This window comes from Gasterosteus aculeatus, chromosome 12 (genome assembly GCF_964276395.1).
Source record: "Gasterosteus aculeatus chromosome 12, fGasAcu3.hap1.1, whole genome shotgun sequence".
Taxonomy (NCBI): domain Eukaryota; kingdom Metazoa; phylum Chordata; class Actinopteri; order Perciformes; family Gasterosteidae; genus Gasterosteus; species Gasterosteus aculeatus.
In genome coordinates this window covers 17,517,744-17,534,071 of record NC_135700.1, presented here as the reverse complement: position 1 = coordinate 17,534,071, position 16,328 = coordinate 17,517,744, and the positions used below count along the sequence as shown (strand labels likewise).

At 41.4% G+C, this 16,328-nt stretch overlaps 1 protein-coding gene across 1 annotated transcript; it reads left to right on the top strand.

Moving 5' to 3' along the window:
• The first annotated feature begins 2,892 nt into the window (after positions 1 to 2,892).
• On the top strand, positions 2,893 to 15,983 carry loxl1 (lysyl oxidase-like 1). Its single transcript, XM_040165906.2, has 7 exons — positions 2,893 to 4,524; positions 7,827 to 7,935; positions 8,824 to 8,961; positions 12,258 to 12,414; positions 12,491 to 12,586; positions 12,762 to 12,877; positions 13,857 to 15,983. The coding sequence occupies exons 1-7, from the start codon at positions 3,423 to 3,425 to the stop codon at positions 13,861 to 13,863; spliced, it is 1,725 nt and encodes a 574-aa protein (XP_040021840.1). The 5' UTR covers positions 2,893 to 3,422; the 3' UTR covers positions 13,864 to 15,983.
• Positions 15,984 to 16,328: the final 345 nt, after the last annotated feature.

Here is a 16,328-nt window from a genome sequence, read left to right as displayed (position 1 = left end):
ATTATTACAGGTTCAAACTGCAGATACAGTTTATATTGTTAAACATACTGCTCTCACTGCACTAATAAACTCATTTTGACTGGGGCCTTGTTTGAATTATTCAACTGACCTGTTTTTACATGAAATCAATGTTTCTTAACAGCGAAGGCACATTCCTTCAAATATTTATTTAATAATAATGAAAAGAATCCCCTCCCATGACCCAAAACATTCTCTACAAAATAGCGGGAAATGTTCCACAAAAAAATGCAGCGACAGCAATCTTTTAATGTTTTTCCAGCAGATTACAGATGGAAAAGAAAGCTGTAGGACAACTCAATGCTGAGTATGTCAAATTCCTAACCAACTTCACAAAGTGGTTTATCATCATGTCTGATATTGAATACACAAACTTTGTCATTCATTTTTTTTAGAACAACTTTGCTGAACCGTGGCTGCATGGTTCCGTTCTGAATCCTGACACACAGATGAAGCACCTGGATTTGGTATGTGACGGATAGGAGCTGTTCTACGCAGGCAGTCCAACTTTTTGCTGTTTCTTCTGTATGTTTTTCATTGTTGTTTTAGTTTGGATATCAGACAATTTCTTCCTGGAACAAGGAAGGACGAAATAAGTATATAACAAAAGCCAACTCTTGCAACATCTGACAGCTGCAAAGTCGAAAGATTAATATATAAAAGAGATATCTTCCCTAATTATGAGATCTCTTCTCTTTATTTCATCTTGTGTTGTCAGCTGTCAAAATTAGCATGAAATCTTCACCACTCCAAACAGATATCCATAGAGAACAGGCATCATCTTTTGACAAAAGAAATGAGGTATCTGCCCTGATTAAAAAATATGCATCAGTTACAAAGCCTTGTCAGTTTGATCACAAAACTATAATTGCTACGTGTTTCAGGCAGCACTTATTGAGTTATCTTTATAAGACACAGAATTAGGTCAGAATCTGGTACTGTATTGGCATGTGCTTCTATATATATATATCATGTGATGAGAAATAAGTTTGTTGTCACGTGAGAACTTCTTACAACTCACTTGGTTCACAGGATGAACATGGTTCAAGGTACATAATAGCATCCCTATAGCAGCTAAAGGTGGCTCTCAGCAGGACGCTTCCACCCTGGGCTTTCGTCCTGTGCTGCATAGCAACTCCGATCAATGCCTTCTTTCACAGAACTTCACAGAGTACATGGTGTTTCTAGCAGACGGGAGACGCACACAGCAGTCACACAAAAACAACCAAACCTGACTCACAACTCCGAATAATCTCTGTGGAATGTTTCAGTGAAAGGATTTCAAAGCTCTCTATTGGTCTGCCTCTTTAAAGAAGAATTTTCTTTTTCTTGAGGAAAAACCCCCCGGGATCAATCTGTAATTAGGCAAAAGAACGTTGAGCTTAATATTGCTTAAAAAAAGCCAAAATGTCCATGTATTACTAACGTAGGAGTGGGAGGTTAAAACAAGACTGATCTATAGCAACTATCCTGAGTTTAAAAAGCACTGAACAAAGTGGGACACTGTAAGCCCGAAAGAATCTGACACTGTCTTTCCTCAAAGTATTTCTCCATTTTGTGTCACTTTCAAGCAAAATCCCCTTATGCGGTATTGCAGCAAGAAAGGTCTACACACACTGGAATGGAGCAAGTGAAGATACTTTGGCTGTCACATGGCAATAGAATACATGCTTGTGGTTGGGTTGGTGAAAATCTGATTATTAAGCAGGAGCATATTAACTTAATAACACTTGATTTTAGATTACAAATGTGTCCGTTTTTAGTACTGTAAATGGGTGGTGAGTCATTGCATGGCTGCATAAGAAACTAGCTCTATGTCTGTAGACCCATGTGTTACAGGTATAGTAATGACATCATATCCATTTTGAAGAAATTATGTTCCACTCCCATGGCCATTTATTTTCCCTAAATACTTCTCCATACATTCCACCCTTCAGGAATGATCATAATGGAGCTTCTCTTGTGCATTTGTGGGAGATGACTTCAATTGATATCAGCGTGTGTGCATGAAGACGTTTTTTCTGGCTCCCGTTTCAGGTAATATGAACGTTAACTGCTACAGCCCTGGAGAAATGGTGTCCTTTATTTACACAGTGGCACATTGTGGCCATTGCCCAAGCAATGCATGCATAGAAAAAATACCCTGCAAACTGCCAAAAATCAGATTCTGTCTGCATGCACTCACTCTATCAATGCAAGCATTAACCAAGCGGCTTTAAGTTCCACATCAAAGTGTTTATTAATGAATTGTATCTCTGAGCATTTGTGTAAATTAGTATCTCAGAGTGAAACGTAGCTTTGATAGTATTCACAGACATTAGCACACGCGGTGTTGTCGTGCTGCGGAGCTCTGCATGTATGCATGTCTTTTGTGCATTCAGCATAGTACAAGCTGAAAGAGGAATGAAGGGTGGAGAGAGGCGTTCATGTTTGTGTTGGTGGGAGGAGGGTTTGCTACCTTCCTAATTGACGTCACTTTGATATTTCTTTGGGTGGAGGAGACCAACCACATGTTGTAACATACCCAAAACAAGAATGTTGACAAATTGTGTTGTAGATACAAGACTACTTTTTCCTACAAAGTCACACTACGGATTACAGGCAGCTGCTTGTTTGCGCTTAGAGGTTGGAAATAACCTGCTGTGTGAACTGCATCGGTGTGGTGCTGTGTCCTTATTACCAGTCATTTCCCATCTGCACATGGTTATTGGATTTCTTCAAGGTTTAAAGACAAAGTGAAAACATAACACACCTTTTGAATCAACTTAAGAAAAAGCAAGGTCATGTTCTGAGTATGCTTGTATTGTACAGGATGAAAATAGAAAAAAAAAACCTTTAAAGTGTGATGTGTTCTATGTGCAACCGCCTTTGCAGATGGTGAAGTTGACTGTGGAAGCCTCAAACCCCCCCTAGCTGCTGCAGGTCAGGAAACCTCACTAGCACTAGGGCCATGTGGGACCTCTCCTTAAAAAAGTTTTTTCACAGCCTATTGTAAGCAATCGGGCAAATAGAAGCCTGCCGTCCTGCAGTGCACAGACAATTCTTTCCAGAAGGCAGAAAGCAATGCTCAATCTACTGACAAGCAAGAAAACAGACCGACAAGAAGTCAGGAAATATCCTCACAGCAACAGACAACAACACCCCCAGTGGGTCTTCTAAAGCTAACTTTAACTCTCATGGGTGTGATTGCTTTTTTTAATTCACATTCAACCGCCTCTGTTGTTGGCAGTAAAGACCTGCAGATGAACTCAACTACAGGCTTAGTTTTCAATCCTGCGTCTGTCTCAACAAACTGACCAAAGGTGTTTTTTTGACAGAGCTGCAGGTGGTTTGCGTTTACGTTGCTGGTGGACAAGATCTTTTTTTTTTACCGTGTGGTGACCTGTGGCATCTTTTGAGCCAGTATGTTGTCTATTGTTGTGGCATGTTTGGTTTTCTTCCTGCTGGGCTCAGGGCAGGCTCAGGTGGCCACACAGACCCGGCAGCGGAGCCAGAGTCAGGGCCAGGGGCAGGACAGCTCTGCAACCCCATGGAGGCAGGTTATACAATGGGAGAATAATGGGCGGCTGTTTAGCCTGCTGAATAGTGGGGCTGAATATGTCCCTGCTGGAGCGGGGGCCCAGGACGGAGGTCCCAGGGTAGTTGTGGCAGACGCTCGTTCTTCACAAAGACCTCAGGGGAACAATGTCCGGCGACAGGCCCCACCAAGAGGATCCTCTGACACTGTCCGTGGGCAGGCACGGCATCCCTTTGGATTTGGGCAAGTACCTGACAACTGGAGACAAACTGCTGGCAGCACAGGGGGTACCCAGTTCCAAGGATCTTCAAGCTCTCGCTTCAGGCCGTCCACAGGATCTTCATCTTCGTCATCATCTTCATCATCCTCATCATCCTCTTATAACATACCATCTTACCCACAGAACCCATTTCCGCAGCAGACTCCCTTTCAAGCAATACCGTATGACCCTGGTTATTTAGCAGGGCCAGTCAGGAGCTATGAGCCACCTTTTCAGCCTGTTGCCGGAGGAGGATATGCCAGCAGGACATATGGCGGTGGAGGGCATGGTGCGGGGCAGGGGTATACTGGTGGAGTGTATGGAGATCTGAACCCAGTGCTCCCAGCTTCTCCCTTTGATTTTAGTGACGATGGCTACCGTTATCACCAGTCTTATGGCTTTGCACCCAATCCTGAAGTACCTGAACGTGCTGCCCAACCACCATTTGCTGATGGTCTGGACCACAGATACACCCACAGTATTTTCAACGGCGAGACCGCTCCTGCTGTCCATGCACCTGATGCTAACCAGGCAGCTCCGGTTGTAGTAGACAGAACTGGAAGAGCTGGTCAACCACAAGAAAGGAGCCCTCAGCATGAGCAGTTTCCTCCATTTGGAAGACCTCAGCCTCCTTACCTGCAGCCCGTTCCTCCAGGCAGAAGTTCTCCAAACTCTGGCCTTGAGAATCCAAGCATGAATGTCGGCAGTGTGTACAGACCACAACAGAGAGGTACGGTCAGCTTTTTTTGCTTTGGGTTTTGTCTGATTTGAAGCCAATTCCAAGGTGCTTAATAAATTATTTTAACTTTTCAGTGGAAACAGGGTATATATTTACTTGTTTTGATTTCTGTAGTTGCTGAACAAATGAATTCAAAAATGTTTGCAAGATATCTGGAGCTTTTCAGTTTACAAACGAAGCAAAGTGGACACAAGGTTCATCTTTTTTCATTCGTATGGTTATTGAAACCAGGCTTGTGGAAACCCTGCCAATATAGAGCGAGCACACAGGAACCCCTGTGTTTTTTGTGTGGGCAGGTCTGTGCTACACAAAAGTAGACTGGTTCACGCGGCTTGTTGAGCTTGGTAATGGTAGTGGTGACCTCATAGGGGGTCTGGTGACAGGGGGCGTTGAGGGGCCGTGTCTGCCTCCTGGACGTGAGGGGAAACAAGAGGGGGGGGGGTACAGTAATTCACTACTCCCTGGGGGGGAGGGGGGAAGATGGAAAGTCCCTGTTACACATGGCGTCCATTGCATCAGCTACAGGAAATCATCAGTGAGTGTTAAAATGTGCAATACCTTGGCTTAAATAATATATTTTCATAAAGTGCTGTTATGGGAGACATTTCTCTTGCGCTTAATGTTAATGCGGGAGGGAAACATGACTTAACTAAATGCAAACAACATGTTCTATGCTCTTACCAGAGGCTGTGTCTGGTCTGAGCTGACAGAAGTCAGACTCTTAATAATGCAGATCTACCTTTTGTGTTACTCAATGATCTGCCTAACTCTGCTGCAGTCTCTGCAGTAGTGAACCGTGTGTGTTGCAACCATCATTCATTAGTCACTGTATTACCGGCAGCCATTTCTAGAGTACAAAAAACCAACATGTGTGCAGATGCCTGAGAGCTCCCAGTAATCACTGTGATGAAGGTGCCACCATTGGAAGCTGTTGGAAAGCTGACATTTTTATTGCACTTCGTCATGGTACAACATTAAGCTGTTACTGTACCATAATAACTATCGTGGTGTGCGAGTTTTGGATTTACTTAACATTTCAGTCAACACACAAGCATATATTTTAATCATATTAATGCCAATTCTATGGGCAATGTTGGGTCCTATTAGAGGCAGTACATAACACACTGCTATATCTCAAAATAAACATAGCTTACAAAGACCTAATGCTTGTAGAATAATAGAAATCCTTTTTTTCAATTTTAAATCTATCACCTGGCAAAATGTATTTTTGTGCATTAAAATATAACAGAACCTAAATTGCTTCAGGGTAGGTTTAGCATGGCTGCACTAACCAGAACCACTTTCCAGTCGTTGCATTTAACTATTAAATGGTTGGAAAAGTTGTTCACAGAATCACATATAATGAACAGGCTTTGACCCACAGCCAAACCTACAAGGGGTTGGTGGTAGCAGAGCGTGGCAGAGAGCAAGAACATTACACGACACTCTGTATGTAGTCAGTGTTCAAAGTGAAACAGATTCATTTGCATCTGTTTTTTTCTCAATATAAAATGCCGTCCCGTCAGTCAGCAAGGGCTTTTTATTGTGAAAAAACTGAACTCAAGTTCGTATTAGGGCAAGCCATCTCAACTTGTCACCAGCTTGAATACTAAGGTTGAAGAAATAGATGGTGTGCTCCTAAAGCGTAAAGTTTGTCTATTGTCCTTTTGACCTCTTGAGAAAAATCTTTTTGTGTTTTCAGATAAATGGACAAAGCACAGATTCTGATCGACAATGAGCTCAATTTGAGAACATATATAATGTATTCACAAATGTCGTTTACTCTGGTATGCAATATATATTCTTTCCAAAGGGGAAATTGTTGATTATCATTAAAAAAAAATTACCCAGCAACATAAGCTGTGATACTCAATGTTTAATCATCAAACGCTATTTTCATTTTTAAAACTACCTCAAAGAATTTTGATTCATCACTGCAACAGCCCGGCACTTAAAGCAGGAGTATGTAGGGAAGAGCCCTGGTGTATTTTATGGCGCTACATAAGATGGTATAAAATGCAAAAGGCAAGATTCAGTTTCTTTTCTCCCTGCCCCACTCAGAGTGTAATGTATGGCTTTGTCAAATGCTGTCGTGAGCCGATCAGCTCTGGCTTCTCAATACACTTGATCCCTCTGAAAGACACACAATTTCACGTTTCAAAAGATTAGGGACCAGGGAACAAAGCCTTTCTAGGGTGTGGGAGACAGAAAAATTGCTTGAGACTGCTGTGGGAAAAACCCAGGAGGCTTCTCCAGTTCTGTACGTCTCCCTTGGAGAGAGCTTTTACACAGTATATGATGTTTACACAGTGGTCGCACAATGCTTACAACGTCAAAGCCCCTATTTAAACTTGGAGGTGAGAGGGAGGACTTACTGGGGTGTTAAACTGGGCCAAGTCTGCATTAACCGGCAGTTGCCAAAGCCCTTTGTGTTATTCTAAAAACGGAGTGTTCTTTTATTATCTACTTTCTTTTCCATAGTTTAATTTGGCATTTTTTTGTGATTTCATTAACACTTCCAAGTGCAAGCATGTGTGAGTGTCTGGCCTTTGAATGCTAAACACAATGGGTTGATTAGTTGCCCCAGAAACCCTTGCTGGCATGGCTTTTACTGGGAATGGAATAGAAATACTTTTTTTGCTCTATTCTTTACTTACAGACCGGGTCAATTGCCCACTTCCAAAACAGCAGTGGAGTGAGATCACTGTTGTTTTTGCCCTGGCACGCACGTTCTCCCACCGTGTCTCTGTCTGGCTCTCTTGCTTTATCTCTGTGTGCCTGCACCTTTCCTCATCTCTTCATCTCTGTCACTTGTTTGCAGAATGAAAAACACAGGATGCATTACAACAAGCTCCCCTGTGATGCTGCAGCTCTTACTTACACGTTTAGCCTTATCCCAAACAGATATGACTTCTGAGTTTACTATATTAAAAGTTTACCCCAAGTGGCGTGTTCACATCCAGATGCAAGGTGCACATTAAAGATCACATGACATTAGCCAACTAATTTAATAAAAAGTCATTAGTGGCCAAAAGCTCTCTCCAGAGCAGGGGTGTCAAAGTCATTTTAGGTTTGGGCCAGATACTGCATACATTGATCTCACGTGGGCCAGACCAGTAAAATCATAAGTCCGGTTTTAGACATATACAATGAGGTCTAAAATGTTCTTTGGTTTTCTGTGTTCGGAGTTGATTTATACGGTTTTAGATTTGTCGGATTTGTAGTAAGTTTGGATGTTTTTTGTAAAAAGGCGGAATTACAATGTAGGTTGAGCAGTCTGTCCATCATTCTAGGTTTGCCCGACCTGGTTCCTGATCCTAACTATGTCCAGGCTTCCACATATATCCAGAGAGCCCACATGTACTCTCTCCGCTGTGCTGCTGAAGAAAAATGTCTTTCAAGGTAAGCCCGCTTCTAGAAGTCTTTTGCTCTCTTAGGTTTATTCATTCATTTATATATTTCTTTATTTTTGCAATGGGTTCATTCTACGGTGGTATCTTAATATCTTAAGGGGGGGAGGCACACCCGATAGACATTTAATTTGGGGTATGTAAGATGTAACCTGTCCACTTTGTATCCATGCATTAACAACGGATCAGGTTTTTATGTAATAATGTTCTTTATAAACTGATTACCTTTGGGAACCATTAACCAGTGAGTATAAATATACTGGTGGCCTTCAGGATCACACCTGTTTGTGCAATAATATCTAAAGGAAATAATGAAAAAAAGATGACCAACAACACAATGTATGTCAACGGAATACCAGTCACCTTCCGGAATGGACACTGTTGTTGTTGATTAGCATCCCAAGAGCCTTGGGCCTGCGCCCTTCCACTGCCTCTTTACTAAAGGCACTATTTAAATGATGCAAGTGTGCCGCCCCCATGGCTGCTCCATTTGCCGTCTTCCCAATACAAGCACAGCCATCCCTCAAAGCCTTTTCATATCCTGTCTGATTTGCAGCAATCACCCACAGATGGGCTGTTGTAATTTACAACACACTCCAATGTCAACAACGGCCACAAGATGAACGGATTAGAACTTTACTCCTTTTTCACACAAAAAAAGTAAATCGCGCAACAGCATGTTCCCTCTGTGTTGAAACTATGTATGTGGAGAGATGGTTGTATTCTGTAGAATAAAATATTTAGTAGATACTCTAGTGCCTCCGGGCCTTTCCGGTGCTGCAGTTTTTTTTCTTTGGTCTTTCTTTGGACATTCTTTTTGCAACCAGTTGTCCATTTTTCCTCAATGTGTTTGGTCCTGATATATGTGTCCACCATTCAGCTCCGCCTATGGCCCTGATGTCACAGACTACGATGTAAGGGTCTTGCTGCGATTCCCTCAGAGGGTGAAGAACAGGGGGACCGCCGACTTCATGCCCAACAGGCCACGTCAGACCTGGGAGTGGCACAGCTGTCACCAGTAAGTTCTTAATGCAAAACACATTTCACCCACTCAGGTAATAATGCTGTGTAATCTGTTTCGGTAACTAGGGAGATGAAGTATTGTTTATGTAACTTATATCTGAAAACAAAAGCTGGTATACGTTGACATCCTTATACAACAAGGTTGCTGCAATATCACAAATTAGCAGGATATTATTATTTATGATATTAACATTCTAAAAGTTGTAAAGTTGTGTGTGTGTGTATATGCACACACAAAATACTCAATTCTACTAATACTTAATTTTTACACAGTTTTGTGGGTTTGATCATTTTAGAAACCGCCTCAGTGCCTCTGTGGACAGATTTTAGTTAATTTAGCAAGCCAGTTGTTGCTCTGGGGTACTGCTGATTAGAGGGTTTCGTCAGTGTTTTATGACAATTTATTCTATAGACTGGCTTTTATCTCAATGTTGGTGCCAGGCCCTACTTTACTATTCTCATCTTAGAAGAATGTTGACTGGCCGTTAGGAGATTGGCAGTGTTGTTTCTGTCTGGCATAAGTCTGCATCTACGCTGTGGTTCCCAGGAGGCACAAAGCCAAGACAATCATTCCACTGGCTGTGCGATTGGAATGAAAAATCAATCCATTTCTCCTGTCGATGCGTGACACCAGATCACACAGCTACTAAATTATGATGGCATGGATATGGGTTACTAGGACAGAGTGTTAACAAAGAATTCTCTTTAGTGGAAGAAAACCTCCAGTTCAAATGCTCACAATAAACTTTCCTGCCCTACATTTCTGTTGAATAAGCTGTGTAGTTGACAGGTTTTGCTTTTCATTACTTTCTCCCCCGTCTTTCTCACTGGAGAATTGGAAGAAGGGAAGGGAACAGCATCCTCCTGAGAATCATGGTGCTGTGAAAATGTTGGAATTCTATTTTTTTTTTTTTTTTTTTACACAAACGAGAACACAGAATTCCATTAAAACCTATTTTTCTATTCCCATCCGTGTGGGGAAACAGGTGGAAGTCATTAAAACACCCGGCTTATTTGGCATAACTTCCTTGTCCGGTGCAGAATAATGTCTCTCTCTTTTTGTACCTTACAGTACAACTTTAAGTCCGGGACCTCTGCGGTCAGAGTTCATGGCCGCTATTTGTTCAGGGGCTTAGAAGTATATCTTCATATCTTGGTGTTTTTCTTGTGGAGTGCAGATCTCGGGCCAGCGCTAAATAGTTCTCAAACAACCTGCTTTTGGTTCTCTGTGTTTTACAACACAGCACAGTATGTTTGTTGCTACAGGAGTGGAAAATGACTCGGTACTTTAAAGAAGGATTGGAATGTTTTGAATTGTATTGCACTTGTTACAATTGCAAATAACTCTTGTTAAATCCTGTACTTGTCCTTCCAACACTACATTCTCTATAGTTGACATAGTCAGAGTGGGGATCCAGACAGGGGACTCTTCCAGGAACCTCAATCTTTTTTCTTGCTTCCCACACTGTTTCTTTCTATTTCCCACACACATACAGTATACTGGTGATAATCATCTCAAGACTGCGACTGAAACGAACGCCAGTTCTGAGAATACAAAGACTGTGTTTCAACCTTTTGGAGGCCCTCCTGCCCTGGTTCATGGTTTATCTATAGATGTGTGAATACATAGACATATGTGCCCCATATAGAATACGCCTGTAAACGCACTCAGTCGTGTTAATTTGCATGTTAATCAGAATGTAGACAGGGTTCTGCAGCAGGTAAGAACCGACAGGTTTCAAATCTGACAAACGCTCATAATCAGTGGCCTGCGCTATGGAAAAAATTAGTCCTCCAATGGCAATTCGCTCCATTAGTGCAAAGTACCCACGTCATCCTTCAATCTTTAATCACTGTTCCAGTAAAAGCTGTTGCTATGTTGTAACATGGGCTACGTAGTAAGGCCAATATTTATATATCCTGAGTTTGTGTGACTTCAGGAGATCCAGTGCTCAGCAACTAAAGTCAACACCACTGAATACAAATTGTATTCAGGTCCACAGACATCATGGCATCCTGCCTCAAGACCTTAACATCATCCCTTTCCCCAAAAAAAGAAGTATCACAGGACTAAATGGCTAAAGGCCCATCTCCCTGAGTCTTTTGAACGACTGGTCCTGACTCAAAACCATCACCAACCTGCTCCCGGACCCCCTGCAGTTTGCCGGCAGAGCCAAGAGGTCTGAAGATGTTGCAGTCAACCCGGCCCTTCCCTTCCTCCTAAAGCATCTGGACACCTCAACAACCCACGTCAGGATGCTTCAACATTCAACGCGGTTATCCCGTCTGTGTGGCAGGAAAAACGCCACGCTGAATGTGCCCAACTCCACCTGCAAGTGGATCACAGACTTTCTGTCTGACAGGAAGCAGCACGTGAAGCTGTGGAAACACGTCAAAGTCTCTCAGACCATCGATGTCGGTTCACCCGGGGCTGCATTCTTTCTCCGCTGCTCTTTTTCTTTTTCCCTGTATACCAACAGCAACTGCTGGTAAAGGACGGACTGGTTGAGTCCAACCTTTTCCTCCTCCGTACCATCTGTTACGTGTCATTCATTCTGGACAGGACCAAGAACCTACGCCGCAAATACAGGGTCACCAATAAAGCCGGGGAACCTCAATGACTCACACAGAGGTGCTAGTCATACAGCTGTTAATATTGCAGATGATTTAAAATAGAACAGCTCTTTGACAAAGTCACTTGGTTCATACTGCGGATCAGCTGAGATGATCAGTGGCCATGTGCATCCAAGCTTCCCTAAGCCGCTAAAGCTGTGCAAACAAACACAATTCAAACAGCGCACAAACACGCACACATCTGTGCTCGTCTGCATGAAAATCGCTCCACTTGTACACACATACATAAATGCACACACACACTATCACACACAAACACTTCTGATCTCGCCGAATGATCCAAGCTAATTAATAAGATTCATACATCATTAGGGTGTTAATGTCGTGCTTCAGCAATACTTTATTGTTGCCATTAATTAGCATGCATTGTCCTTTGGTACTTCATAATGTGTTCAGTCAAGGTGCAACACCACTTGTTAGCAGATGAGTTCAACAGTTCAGTCAATTCACTGATGGCCTTTAAAGTTAAAATTCAACTTGCTTACGCTGTATTTCAACAAAACGGCAATGTAATTAACAAACGAATAAAGACGTGGGTTACATTTCTAGGCACTGACATGCCATAACAGATAACACTGGATTTAACTTAATATTTCAGCTAAACTTATTTATTTGACTTTTGGTGACATTCACAGTCAGTTTTGCTTCTTCCTGCAGGCACTACCACAGTATGGATGAGTTCAGCCACTATGATTTACTGGAGGTCAGCACTGGCCGTAAAGTAGCTGAGGGGCACAAGGCTAGCTTCTGTCTGGAGGACACCACTTGCGACTTTGGCCATCTGAAGCGCTACGCCTGTACCACTCACACTCAGGTAACTCGGCAAACCAAAATTTAACCAAAATCAGAATTACGTGTGAGCGTCTCTTTCCTCCTCACTGTTTCTCCAGGGTCTGAGCCCAGGCTGCTACGATACGTACAATGCCGATATCGACTGCCAATGGATCGATATCACGGACATCCAGCCTGGAAGATACATACTAAAGGTAAGAGTCACGTGAGGCCCATCCTCTTGTCTTATTTTCATGTACACATTATTTGCTGAGTGTGGCTTGACACACAAAAAGATCTTTCCATGAATTTGGCCAATTGAAAAACGGCCAATCAGCTGTTTTTTGATTACGGTGAGTTGTAATGTGCCTTCCATGCTTTGTGCCTCAGCTCCAGGTTAATCCCAAATTCTTGGTGCTGGAATCAGACTTCACCAACAATGTGGTCAGGTGTAACATACACTACACGGGACGGTTTGTTACCACAAACAACTGCAAGATAACACAGTAAGTCAGACTGAAGGCACTCTATTTTAACACAACGCTGGTAATTTATTAATAATTAACATGTCATTTTTAAAGGGCCTCTATAAATGATCCATGTTACCGTAGCCTGATGCTTGTTGGAACAGCTTTCAAATGTTGTGTTTTTGTTATGGTGAACTAAAAGGCACAGTGTCATGTTCTCATAGTGTTGCACTGAACAACATAGTTTTATAAAGCACCTCGTAATGTTTTGAATTACTTAGCAGATTTAATGGGTTTCTGGCTGAAATATTTGATGATTGAATTACGTTCTCATTCTCCATTTAAGATTAATTGTCTCTGAAACTTATATAGTCTCATATTCTCCTTCCATCGGAAATGAAGGAGTGTTGAACTCAATAGTGTTTTAGGAGGTGTATCATTGCACTTAGAACTACAATTACTATCCTTTTGAAAATACTTAATATGGAGAGAGTCTATACGTGAGGACAGCATCATTAGGTCCAAGTGCTTTAGTCTGTCTCCCTTGGTGGAAGTGGTACAGTAAAGATATACACTTCAAAATATGTTTGCCGAAGCATTTTTGGAAAGCTGAATAACTTTAGTTAGTAAGTGATGCCAATGAGATAATTGTATTAGCAGATGCCACAAGCTTTATTTCCATCGTTAATATCGGATATTTGAAAAAAATCAATATTTGAAGAAGAATCCATTTACATTATGTTAATGTATGTAATTATACCGACACTGGTTACATACATTGCCTGTCGAAATTAAAGTCAAATAATTGTAATCATCATTGAATATGAATCAAATGCATTAATATGACAAACAAAAGAGCCTACACTATTGGCATCCAAAATAATGCGAACGGAATTTATTTCAAAGACAGCAGCGAACCTTTTCTGAGCAGTTATTTAATATGTCCAGTATCTCATGTTACAGGAGCCTGGAATGTTCCCTCAACAAAAGTGTTTGATTTTGTCTGTTTATTTTACAGGTCTTGATCAGTCACTGGAAGACTACAACACTAAAGAGACCCTGATTGCTATTCCATTGAAATGTGAATGGAATCCTTTTATTGTCGGTGCATTGTTGTTCGTCTTAAATATTTTGTAGTGTCTCAGTATCCTGGTTGCCTATAGCAAACAATCTTTCCACAGGCACTGAAAATAATGTGGAGGTTTCAAGTGGACATGCACACACATACAGTGTTATATAACACATCATTTCCTCTTGAAATCCCAATAATGACCAAATTACATTCTTTTAATGTACGTACCTCACAAGATTGTCGTACCAACTATATTTCTCATGTTGCATCTCTACCAGTCTGTTTTGGTTGGTGTTGGAATACAAAGGTGTATTACTGTATCTGCACATGTGGCCGTGATTGAATTATAAATAAAGTGTGAAATGGTGGTGGTGCTGAAATAAGTCAGGGTTCAGCTGCGATCCAACAAATAAAATTAGGGGACAGAGTCTTCCCAGATGCATTCATCCATGCCTTATGGGGACAGACAGAGATTTCCCCTGTGACTCAGAAGAACTATAATGTGTGTTAGTATTTCTTTTCTTTTTTTTCCACCACCTCAGTGGGTCACGCTGGGTTACTGTGAGCACATCCAGTCTCATGTTGTGTTAACAGCAAGAGGAAGACAGCAGGGCATATTTGCATTTGTCGAGTCCATCAAATTTGAAGGCAACAGAGCTTTTAATACTTGTTGCTGTCTTCCTCTAAATCCTTTATTATTATGTTTTTTTGCCCTCTCGTGACCTTTATGTGGGTAAAATATGAACAGGAAGCTCAGCAGAAAACCTGACTCACACTATGTAAGCTGTATATTAACACTGTTTGGGGTCTCCTCTTCAACTACCAACACTGGTCAGATGCAACACAGGTCATCTATACCATTTGGAGAATGTGGATACAAATATTCAAGTGATGCATAACTTTAATAATGGAGAGTATTTTACCGTAGGTAATTTTACTATGTTTATCCAGTTTGATCTGTTACTGTAATTTGTTAAATTTAGCTTGTTTTTTTGTTTTCTTTGATATGGTATTAATTATTCAAATCATTGTCAGAAAAAGACACTATGGCTACAGAAATAAGCATCATAACCGAGAGCATTAGAAAGCCATCTCTACCTCTCCAACTGAGTGAGCTTTTACCTGTTAAGGGTTTGGTTTCCAAATGTTAATCCCTGCAATGGTTCTCGATAGTCACCTACCACTGTGTTGAATCACAAAGCTAAAGAATTATTCCATTGAACATATCAAAGATCATATAGTGTTGACATGTGAACAATCAGGGAGTAATATTCCAACACTTAAAGTAACAATCCTTAAGATCTCACATCTGTGGTTACAGATAGGAACGGCAAATGTGGTGTGATGCTTAATCAAACGCTCCTTGAGTAGCAACTTTGTAAGTAGCAGTACAGCAACGTGTTTATCTGTTTACAAACCAAACATTCCAGAGTTTTATTAAAGAAGTCAGTCAATAATTGGACTCCCTCCATCACGCCATGAGCAACTGTGATGTGATTTTCTAGTTTTCCACTCAACAGCGGGGCACAGAAACAGAAGTGGTTATCTTGCTGAAAGGTTGGAGTTGTATAGTCATGTTACATGCAGCTCCTCATCAACTGCTCACTGTGACTTACTTCTCATTCCATCAATGCCGGCAACATTTAAAACAGATCCGCTGCAAACTTGCTGACATTGTAGTTTACACTATCAGTGGGGAGAAAAGAATTTCTAGGACTGCTTTTTCCAATTAAAGCCCCCCCCCCCCCCCCCCCCATTTTGTAGACCAGCAGCCAGGACATATTTGTGTGCATTAATGCAGTTGTATAACAATTTATATTACAGGGAAGATGGTTTGAGTTGTTCTCTTTTTTTTAGTTCTTGAGTTCTTCCAATGCATAATACACCTGGTCTTTGGTATTCAAGTCATTATCTAAATTAACTGTAAATGATCATACTATATGCTCATTGACGAAATGCAACACATGTGTTTCTGAGATTCAGTGGAATGACACAACAAGTGTGGGTGACACCAAAATGGCATCTGTGGCATCTTCAAAAATGTCTTACATACAATAAATGTATTTACAGATCCGTTGTGTGCACTCAATGGATCGCCAGGCTTCAGATGAGGTTTACATAGAATCCGTACCAGTTGATTCTGAGGAAATGCTGTGTGACAGGTGTGACAAGTTACCAAAATCATCCCCATCATAAGAGATTAGGTGTAATATGTTTAATTCATTATGGCATTTCCCCAGCCACTGTGTGTCATTTGTCATGCATGATTCAGGCAGGGTGGCACATCTGAACTCTATGAGAACAGAAAAACACACACTGCATGTAAGAGGTATGCAAACAGTGAACCCAACAACTGTGTTGGTGCGGTGCATAAATTAATTGGTTGATTTAGCGTTTACCTTTGTCAACATATTACGT

Bases quoted from the DNA above. Each gene is read 5' to 3' on its own strand.
- loxl1 (XM_040165906.2), top strand. From the start codon at position 3,423: ATGTTGTCTATTGTTGTGGCATGTTTGGTTTTCTTCCTGCTGGGCTCA. The intron at 8,962-12,257 runs GTAAGTTCTTAA...TTCTTCCTGCAG, and splicing joins GAGTGGCACAGCTGTCACCA to GCACTACCACAGTATGGATG. The intron at 12,415-12,490 runs GTAACTCGGCAA...CTGTTTCTCCAG, and splicing joins CCTGTACCACTCACACTCAG to GGTCTGAGCCCAGGCTGCTA.